The sequence below is a fragment of the Amblyomma mixtum genome, chromosome 10 (genome assembly GCF_055824585.1).
Source record: "Amblyomma mixtum isolate Tamu chromosome 10, ASM5582458v1, whole genome shotgun sequence".
In the NCBI taxonomy this organism is placed as follows: Eukaryota; Metazoa; Arthropoda; class Arachnida; order Ixodida; family Ixodidae; genus Amblyomma; species Amblyomma mixtum.
In genome coordinates this window covers 172,498,414-172,509,161 of record NC_143021.1, presented here as the reverse complement: position 1 = coordinate 172,509,161, position 10,748 = coordinate 172,498,414, and the positions used below count along the sequence as shown (strand labels likewise).

The window sequence follows — 10,748 nt, the reverse complement described above, 5'->3', positions numbered from 1 at the left end:
TCTCCAGCCGACCAACACGACACACCTGTTCTCTTTACTCCCTCGGAATTGTTCGTTCGCCGCAGAAACCTACCGCTTCCCTTCGCTGTTCTCACGGTGACTTCCGGAAGAGCAACCATGCTCATCAGCAATCATCTACCCTCTCCTTTAACTCTGTTTCGTGGTGAATGCGTTGGCTACGTAGCATCGGCTGAACTCCTACAAGTCGTCGACGACGTCGAGGCCGCTTCTACACCATCGGTCGATGCTCTTACCTTGACTCCCCCGTCACGCCGACCCCCCTCTGATGTCTTGTACAGTGCCATCGATTGAGACCTTCATTCGACGTGCCGTGACCAGCTGTTCGCCCTTTTGTGCGAATTTAGTTCATCTTTTGATGCGTGCCAATCTCCACTCGGCCGTGCTTCCGCGGTTACACATACCATCGATACTGGCACCCATCATCCTCTGCGCCATCGACCATATCGCGTGTCAGCTCCGGAGCGTCGAGTCATCACCGAGCAAGTGGACGACATGTTAGAGCGCGGGATTATACAGCCCTCGAAGAGCCCATGGTCTTCCCCGGTCGTTCTCGTTCGAAAGAAAGACGGCTCTATCCGATTTTGCGTGGATTACCGAGGGCTGAACACTGTAACTCGGAAACACGTTTATCCTCTGCCACGCATAGATGACGCCCTCGATTGCCTGCATGGGGCAGAATTCTTTTCGTCGCTCGATCTGAGATCTGGTTATTGGCAAATACCTATGGCCGAAGATGACCGCGAAAAAACAGCCTTCGTCACGCCTGATGGGTTATATGAGTTTAACCTGATGCCATTTGGGCTTTGCAATACCCCTGCGACATTCGAAAGAATGATGGATAACGTTCTGCGTGGCCTCCGCTGGAAGACGTGCCTCTGCTCTTGACGACGTCGTCGTGTTTTCGGCCGACTTCTCGACTCATCTGACTCGTTTGCGCCAAGTGCTGACTTGCCTCAGCACCGCAGGGCTGCAATTAAATTTGAAAAAATGCCATTTCGGAGCTCGCCAACTGACCATCCTCGGCCATGTCGTCTCAAAAGAGGGCATCCTTCCGGATCCCACAAAACTTCGTGCGGTTGCCGAGTTTCTGAAGCCGTCCACGCCCAAAGAACTGCGCAGTTTCATCGGCCTATGCTCATATTTTCGGCGCTTCATCCGGAATTTCGCCACCATCATTTCTCCTTTGACGCGACTTCAAGCCCAAAGTTCCTTGTCGTCTTGGTGCTCCAGCTGTGATGAAGCTTTCGCTACAATGCGCCGGCTCCTTACTTCGCCACCAATACTTCGCCATTACGACCCGAACGCTCAAACGGAGATCCACACGGATGCTAGTGGCATCGGCATCGGCGCTGTGCTTGCACAACGAAAGCCTGGATTTCATGAATATGTTGCCGCCTATGCCAGCCGCACGTTGTCCAAAGCCGAGATCAATTACTCCGTGTCCGAAAAAGAATGTTTGGCCATTTTGTGGGCAATAACCAAATTTCGACCATATCTCTACGGCCGCCCATTCGACGTAGTCACCGACCACCATGCTTTATGCTGGCTGTCGTCCTTGAAGGATCCACCAGGCCGACTTGGTCGTTGGGCTCTGCGCCTTCAGGAGTACGACATCCGAGTCATCTACCGTTCCGGACGCAAGCACTCTGACGCCGACGCCCTCTCCCGGTCACCGCTACTTGCCGACGATGCGAGCCTCTCTGGCATTGAACCCGTGCTCTCTTCGTTACGCCCTCCAAACATGCATCTGGAGCAGCGCAAAGATGCCTGGATAACTCTCTCGTGCATCTCCTTTCCGGCCGCACTACACCAGCGCCCTCCCGCTCTCTTCGTCGTCAAGCCTGCCACTTTACTCTGCAAGACGGTCTTCTTTACCGCCGGAATTACATGCCAGATGGTCGAAGATGGCTATTTGTCATACCTCGCCACTTACGCACTGAAGTCTGCGCATCATTTCATGCCGAACCCCGAACGCTCATGATGGTCTCTTAAAAACCTACACGCGATTTCGGCACCGGTACTACTGGCGCGGCATGTACACCTTTCTACGAAAGTACATTCGCTCATGCCTCGACTGCCAATGCCGCAAGTCACCATCGCAGCACCTTTCCGGACCATTGCAGCCTTTACCTTGCCCTGCACGTCCGTTTGATCGTGTGGGCATCGACCTTTATGGGCCTCTGCCGCCTTCTACTTCTGGTCACCGTTGGATTGTCGTCGCCGTCGACCGTCTTACGCGCTATGCCGAGACGTCCACTCTTTCGGCGGCTACAGCCAGGGACGTAGCTTTTTTCATTCTGCGCAATCTCGTTCTTCGCCACGGTGCTCCTCGCGAGCTTCTTAGCAACCGTGGCCGCATGTTTTTATCAGATGTTGTCCAGGCACTCCTGCAAGAATGCCGCGTAGTTCACAGAGCAAGCACGGCGTACCATCCTCAGACGAATGGGCTGACCGAAAGGTTTAACCGGACGTTCGGTGACATGCTCACCATGTATGTCACTCCCGACCACTCCAACTGGGACCTCGTTCTCCCATTTGTGACATACGCCTATAATACCGCCGTCCAGTCTACTACTGGGTTTTCGCCATTTTTTCTTCTTTATGGACGCGAACCTACCTGCCTGCTTGACACCATCCTCCCCTACCATCCTGATGCCTCTGCCTGCTCCCCTGCTTCTGAAATAGCCCAGTATGCCGAAGAATGCCGCCAACTAGCCCAATCTCTCACGTCCCACGATCAACTTCTTCAGAAAGACCGCCGTGATTCAGGTCAACCCTCTGCCCCCCTACCGGCCGGCTCCCTTGTTTGGCTATGGGTACCTTCTGGTCCTCCTGGCCTGTCATCCAAGTTCCTCACTAAATATCACTACCCTACCGTGTTTTCTGCCAGAGTTCCCCCGTGAACTACGTTGTGGAACCGTTCACACCCTCCTCTGACCACCGCCGCCGTGGCCGTGAAACCGTTCACATCAGCCGTCTCAAGCCTTACCACGAACCCGTGATGTGTACCACGCCGTGAGTCGCCAGGATGGCTCCTCCTTCGTCGGGGGCCATTGTAATGACGAAGAAGTGCCCGCGCGGCAGCGGGACTGCTCTCGGCAAGCGCGTGCCTCCTGTTGGTGCTGTTGGAACCGCTGACTGTCGGTGAACGCCGTTCCGCGCTTATTGTTTTGTGCCGTGCTGTGTTTTGTGTCCTGTGCCCGAGAAACCCATTACACTTCCATCATCTCATATACTTAATAAGTTCTGGCAGGTAGTGTGTAAAATACACATACTGCAGACGTCGCATCAGGCTGTCAATAAATGGCACGCACCTCCTCACAACGATTACCAGAGATTCCACCTCACTGTATACAATAAGGCGGGCTTCTTCCAAATCCAAAAGAAATAGTCCCAGTTGCACTTGCGTGTAATAGCAGTGGGTAGGCCTCAAGCTATAATTTTCACCTTGGCACAGAATGTACGGCACTTTCTTCTGCCTCACAAGCTCAGAAATTTTTTCTGTTTTGCCACGTGTTGGGCTTTTTATCTCTAATAAGACAGCTGGCTCTCCATGTCTGAAAACAATTCCGTCGGGGCTGAAGCCAAGCCATGGAACCAAAGGGTTCACAACCAGGCCCAATGTCGAGACTGCATCAGCAGTGTTCAGCACATACTCTTCAAGAGCTGGTTTCTCACAAGCCTTGCTATATCTTGTGGCGTCGTTTCCTGGAAAGTTTTCTGTTAGCATTTTTGTGATCTTCTCTTCCCAGCTGTGTGCTGGTGATGGTGCAAACCGATACAAAGTGTGACACTTGCTTCCGGTTATACGGAGCATTCGCTCCCTTTTCCATTGTGCACTATCTTGTCCAATCGTTTGTGCACAAATTTTAGCTGCTTGTACTGCACTCACAGCAACCATGTCCTCATAAAGTTTGTACAGATTGGGGCTCAAGTGCTCCTTACGAGTTCTGTAAAGTTTGAATCTGTTCCAGTCCCTGAACGCCACTTCATGGTACTGTAGTTCTTTGAACTGCTTTGCATGTTGGCTGGCAAGTATATGTTGCAGTACCGAATCAGGTTCACAGCCCGTGTTGTCACTGCACAGGTTCTCATCACTTTCTCCAGTGTTTTCATGTTGAAGGCAGCGCCCTTCCACATGCCTTGCTAAGGCGCTTCGTGGAGCAGCAGCAATGAGCTGCTGCCGAATCGCACTGAGTTTCTCAGTGTCCAACTGAATCCTTGGTTTCGGCTGGACGTGGCACAAGTCCTTGATTTTTCTGGCCTTGTAAATGTTTTTTGCTTTCAGTCTGCCCCACGCTTGCTTCACGTCGGTGCAAGTGAGGAGGTCCAAGTTCTGGATGCCAGTTCTGCAGCAGTGAACAGATTGTATTCTAAGTAAATAAAACATTCTCAAGAGCAACCCGAAAATCCTGTGAGAAACGAGTAACATATTCATCCATAGATAAGAAGCGGCGTCAAACTGTGTTTAATTGTACGTTGAAACTGAACTGCAACACGCATGGAAAAGACACAATTTGATGAATGCAGCTAGTGGAACTCTTAAATTAGGAATCGTCATTGTGCATGCTTACCTGTGTGCAAAAAGCAGCATTGCAATCATGTGTTTGCAGCGTACCGAGTTCCCAGCTTTGCATGAGCAGTGGCCCTGCAAGAGAGGAAAAAATAGTGGATGGTTTAGCATAGCCAAGCGTGGAATATACAGTAGGGACATACAGGGGAATACAGTAGGGACGGGGCATTATTTAGGCAGGTGGGCAGCCTGCCAGAAAGCAGGCTTCAAAGACGTACGTACTATCGCCAGCAAATGTTTGCGGCTCGTGGGTGTGCGGGACAAAAAATGCATGTTCCTTCCTCTGGTAACAATGTCGGGCGAGCGGGTACCGATATGCACCTACAATAAACGTTTTCCCTTGAAATCGCGTCTCGTAAACTTTCGCCGCCGATAATACGTATGCGCGAAATCGGAAAGTGCGCCTAGTAGTGCTACCGCGCTAAAAAAAAAAAAAGTACTCGCAGTTCAAAACAGGCACTCTTTATCTCATACGAATAAATGATATATTGCTCTTTCTCCTGCTTCGTTTTGAATAACATGTATCTCGCTATATTAAATTTGGATGAGAGCATCGCAAATCGCACACTACGCGCTACAATCATGCCATTCTTCGTAGCGGCCTTTCGCGTCTGCGCCTCCACACAAAAAACAACGGCTGCCCTTGCACCCCCTAAATGGCTTGTACAAAGCTATTACAGCTTTCGCTCTAAAATAAACAATCCGAAGTTGTAGTGGAAGAAATACTCCTGCTTCGCGGGCACACAAACTGAGTTGTTCGGAACCTGTTCATCGGAGGATGACGAAATCAATGTTCCCATAGCGATAAAAGCGGCTTTCTGGAATGCCTGACCGTTTGCCATGTGCTCTGCGATTGCATAGGTCGCGCTTCGGCAATAAAATGCAAGCAAATGCCATTTGTTTACTCGCGCATACAAGCAGCACACTTCCTGTCGTGCAACACGTGGAAAAGGTCCGTGCACCGAAGCCGCGACGCACGCACGGAGCTCCCACCGCAAAGAAAACAAATTATGCTATTAAATAGTTCATGTGCCTACCTGTATGGTTTCGTCGCTCCTGAACTCGAACCACAGCTCGTGCGGGTTTTGCCGCACTTGTGATGTCTGCCGGCACAATCCTTGGATCGTGTATGACGAGGCTGTGCATCCTTTCAAGCCGCAGCAAATGATGTGTCCTGCGTTCAAAACGTCTTCCCCTTCTATCAGGCACCGAACCCGCGTTTCTGAACCCCCGATGTGGGACATAATACATCCCAGAGTCAGTGCTCGTCTAAATAAAGACATGACAACACGGAGACAGCGGCCGGAAACACTGCGCGATCCGATGCGACGTGCACACTAGCAGGCCAAGCAGGCGGCGTCTACGCGATCCCCTCAACGACAGCCATATTGAATCTCCAGTAGCGCCCCCTATAGGCGGTGAAAGTTGCGAATGGCGGAAGGAGCGCGCGAAAACCGGCTTTGGCGGCGTCGAGTAGTTCAAAGGGTGACTTCACCCTGAGCGGGGGCGCGCGCATTGAGGCACCCTAGGCACCCTATGAAGCGTCGCCGCGCTGGTGCCGCTTCATATCTCGTCTCCCGCGTGTGCGGAGCCGCTGCTGCGCGCCATGGAGGAAGAAAAAAACTCCATGCTGCGCGCGGCCGCTCAGCCGTTCGTGAAGGGCACGGCGCGATTCTTTCTAGCATCGTAGTTGGGTTGACACCTGATGCATGTAACCCGTCGTGGTGGCCTAGTGGCTGATACTCGGCAGCTGACCCGAAGGACGCGGCTTCGATCCGGGCAGCGGCGGTTGCTTCATTTCAGTTGAGGCGGAATGCTAACGAATGCCCGTGTACTGTGCGACGCCAGCGAACGTTGAAGAACCCCAGGTGGTCGAAATTTCCGGAGACCTCCAATATGGCATCTCTCATAGCCTGAGATGCTTTCGGACGTTGCACACTACAAAACCAAAAATTCACGCTTACGCGCTGTCCGCTTCCGTCTAATTCACCGCACCCGCGTGCTCAAGGCTTGGGTACCAGCATGCATGCACCTCGTTCTCAAATAATATGCCACGGTCGTTCGCTCTCTTACAGCGGTAGCATGCGAAGAGCCGCCGCATTTGTGAAATCAATGCGGTTGCATTAAAAGCCACATGTGAAAGAAAAGCCGGGTGCGCGATAGGTAGCTACACGAGGTTCATTATTGTAAAAGATAAAAGGGAGGCATTACATGTAAACCATTAATATTGCCGCGAGTCTTTGTAGCGTTTGTTTGTTCATGCTTCAAGGCTGCCGGCACGCCGCTTTATCGCTTCGTTTGTGACGCAAAACGCGCCTAGAATTATCTCGATGGATCGCATCCGGACGGAGCTGACTCTAGTTTGTGCCAGAATGTTCTAGTACCTTCTAAAGCTTTATCTCGAAGATTCGCTATCGGCTTTAAAAAGAGCACGGCCGACAGCGGCGCATCCGTATAGTGCAAAGGGGAGCACCCTTAACCTTTGCCATGAGCGATTACCTGAGTCTACTTAAAGCACGTTACCACGTGTTGCTCTGCCAGTCATCACGGGCAGCTAGTCGTGCACACCAGCTCGGGCGGCCTATATCAGACCCGGCTGTGCTACGACACGTACGCGCAGGCACGGCAGAGGAATTAGCTCCCGCTACTGTGCCTTTCGTGACACTCCCAGACGGCACCCAAAGCAAAACCGCGTCCGATATCTGCACGATCTTTGCAAGTCACTTCTCGAACCTGTTCTCTACGGACAGTTGGCTAAATCTTCAAGATGGTTATGACGGGCTTCTACAAAGCTTTTTTGGAAACTTGCCACGAGTAGCTGAAGAGCTGCATGAAAACCTTTGCGCACCAGCCACAAGCCAAGAGCTGCACGCCATCCTGCAGAGTATGAATGCAGCCTCTGCTCCCGGTCCAGACGGCATTCCAACAAGTTTTTATTCAAACTTTTTTTACGAGATCCAAGGAGCGCTCCTGAAGAGTGTCAACGGCTTCCTCGCGGATGGGTTACGTCCAAACTCTTTCCGAGAATGTCGCATCATACTCATTCCGAAAGCGGGCGGTGACCCCTCCGACCCGCAAGCATGGCGGCCCATAAGCCTCTTAAACGCAGACTACAAAATAGTCACATCTTTACTGAACACAAGAATGCGGACGATCCTACCTCACCTAATCCACCGGGCTCAAACCAGCAGCGTGCCTGACCGCTCTGTGTTTGATGCATTGGCACTCACTAGAGACCTGTTCACATTTGCCAGCAGGACGGGCTTCAGCGGGTGCTTTGTTTCACTAGACCAGGCGAAAGCATTCGATCGGGTGGAACACTCGTATCTGTTCGGAGTCCTTGAAGCCTTCGCATTCCCTCCGCAAATTGTCAGCAGGCTGCGCTTACTTTACGCAGACCTGAATGCTCGTCTCTCCGTAAACGGCCACCAGAGCGCTCCCTTCTCAGTCACCAGGGGCATAAGGCAAGGATGCCCTCTCTCCCCAACATTCTTCGTGTTATGCCTGGATCCACTCATCCGGCGCATTAACGACAGCCCATCCATACGCGGCTTCCCTCTGCCTGGCCAGGGCCAAATCAAGGTATCGGCCTACGCCGATGACGTGTCGCTTTTCCTCAAGCACGAGGATAGCTACGCCGCTTTTTCGCGGCTGTTTCTCGAGTACAGCGAGATATCTGGGGCCCTATTGAACAGGGGAAAAAGCAAGGCACTAAGGTTTGGCACCTTCACACCGAACCTTGCGGGCGAGGTGGAGTGGGTGCAGGGAGTGAAAGTCCTGGGAGTACTATTCCTCGCCAGCGGAGAAGTAGCCCGCGAAACCTGGACTAACCTCCGCACGAACGCTGAGAAACGCCTCTCGGTGGCGTCAACTTTCCGCCTTTCAATGGCAGAGCGCTGCTATATAGTTAAGTCCACAATCCTAGCCGCATGTTTTTTTGTCGCCCGCGTCGCAAACCCACCGCGCACGTTTGCGCGCAGGTTAACCTCGGCCTGTGGCTCTTTCGTTTGGGCGGGCAAAACCGAACTTGTGTCACGAATGTTCATGCGCCTTCCATCGTACATGGGTGGGTTTGGTATACCTTGTATCCGCACCATGTGCAATGTGCTCGCCTTGCGAGGAGTACGAGATCTTGTACGCAACCCAGACTATCCCGGGAGAACACTCCTCACATACTTTCTGGGTACAGCGCGTAACGTGTTTTTTTCACAACACGTGGTTGGCCCTACAGCCGAGCAGCCCCCGGCATTTTTCGTTAATGTGCGTCGCACACTGACGTCGTTGACTGCCAGCGTGCCCGATCTGGATGTTGATGAAACCCCGCCCTCCAGGATGTGTGAAGCACTAACGGTCGCTGCGCTGACCCGCGAACAACTCCAGAAAACGAGACGGGACGCTGGCGCCAACTGACCTCAGCTACGCTTCCTGCAGATGTCAGGGACTTCGGCTGGCTTCGAGGCTGGCGGGTCCTGCCCACAAGAGACCGCCTTGCGGCGTGGGGCGTGGCGCCCTCCGCCCGATGCCCGCAGTGCGGTCTGCTTGAAACTTTGCAGCACGCAATGTTTGAGTGTGTAGTTGCGCGCACCTTTTGGACATTAGTGTCACGCATGTTTTTAACCCGCCTGGAAGCGCGCACTAGTTCTCCCGAAGTGTTTCAAAATATGCTCTTGTGTGTCGGCGTGTTCGTTTTGTGGCGGCAGCGTGGAGTGGCATCCTTAAATGGGCGTCCGCAAAGAACAATGTTCCCAATGTTGCAGCGCCTGCGCACGCGCCTCTTTGAACGAGCATGCATGGACGCTCTGTCAATGAGCGAGGCTGAGTTCTTGCGCAAATGGTCGACATACTTTATCGTCCTGCGCGGCGGTCGAGTATCGGCATTTTTACTGCATTACTGACGTGCTCAGTGCTGCGTCACTGAGCATGTGCTTGACTGATCAGAGCATTAAGTTCATCTGTTTTGTTTTGTATTTTCTATGTTAAAACAGAAAAAATAAACTTCTCTTTCTACGCCCGAGCTCGTCCAGACCCAGCGAAGATTTTTCGGTGCTGGCTTGCTGAGAAGTTTTGACAAGTGCAGGCGGGCCTCGGATCCACTGCGACCCCGAGGTTCCGCAACCAGCCTCCCAGCCCAGGCGCCGTGCCTTTGCCGGTGCTCGGGCAACTTCGTGAGCTTCAAGCAGCAGCCCAGTCGGCCGCCCGTGACGTCATGGGAGGCCCGGGACCTGCTGCCCCTCCGGTGTTCCGTGCGCCGCCCCCGAAGGCGCATTGTTTTTCGTTTACAGTGACTTCCGACGCGACCGCTGACGACATCGTCGACGGCATCGAGTTGGTTGTCGGCCCGAATATTGACACCACTGCCCAATTCATCATATACGCTGACGACACTAGTCTGTTTTTTACATCTGGTTGTGCAAGGGACCTGTTGGCTCTTGCGAACGCTGCTTTAAGCGAACTCAATCGATGGAGTTCATTGAATTCACGGTCTATAAATAAAAGCAAGACAAAGGCTGTACTTTTTCAACCTAAAAACAAAAATGTCCACATTGACGGCCATTTGCAAATGGGTTCCTCGGTTATCAACATTGTGCCATCCATTAAGTGCCTCGGGGTCGTATTTCAAGAGAACTTACTTTGGAATCTTTTTACAGACTCAGTTGCTAACAAAATCGCTCGTGTTGTGGGGATACTAACGAAACTTCGATTTTTTCTTCCCTTGAGCGTGAAAAAGCTGCTTTACAACTGTCTCTTCCTGTCCCATCTGAATTACTGCCATTTAGTGTGGGGAAACACCACAATGTCTAACATCACAAAGCTTTTTCTTTTGCAGAAGAAAGCAGTGCGCGCTATCGCTAATTCCTCATATGACGCTCATACGCAGCCTCTTTTCAGTGCCCTTAACTTACAGCCGGTCACCTCCATATATCGTAGTATTTTACTCAAGCGTTTCACTACTGCGAAAAAACAGAACACCAAATTCTTCGAGCATTTATCTCTATTGACAATGAATTCTAACATTTACAACACACGTCACAGAGAAACATGGTACGTTCCTAAAACGCGCACTAACTACGGTCAACAAATGTTACGCCACACACTGCCATCTTTGTTAAACTCATTAGAAACTTAATAACAACATAGCTCTCCTTTTATGGGC

General features: G+C 52.0%; 1 protein-coding gene across 1 annotated transcript; it reads right to left on the bottom strand.

Annotated features, from left to right (window-relative positions):
• Positions 1-3,244: 3,244 nt before the first annotated feature.
• On the bottom strand, positions 3,245-5,838 carry LOC149327747 (uncharacterized). Its single transcript, XM_089562507.1, has 3 exons — positions 5,632-5,838; positions 4,596-4,669; positions 3,245-4,370 (listed from the first exon to the last, which is right to left on the bottom strand). Exons 1-3 carry the CDS (start codon positions 5,836-5,838, stop codon positions 3,245-3,247), a joined length of 1,407 nt encoding a protein of 468 aa, XP_089418633.1.
• Positions 5,839-10,748: the final 4,910 nt, after the last annotated feature.

Bases quoted from the DNA above. Each gene is read 5' to 3' on its own strand.
- LOC149327747 (XM_089562507.1), bottom strand. From the start codon at position 5,838: ATGTCCCACATCGGGGGTTCAGAAACGCGGGTTCGGTGCCTGATAGAA. The intron at 4,670-5,631 runs GTAGGCACATGA...CCTCTCTTGCAG, and splicing joins GGAGCGACGAAACCATACAG to GGCCACTGCTCATGCAAAGC. The intron at 4,371-4,595 runs GTAAGCATGCAC...TCACTGCTGCAG, and splicing joins ATGCTGCTTTTTGCACACAG to AACTGGCATCCAGAACTTGG.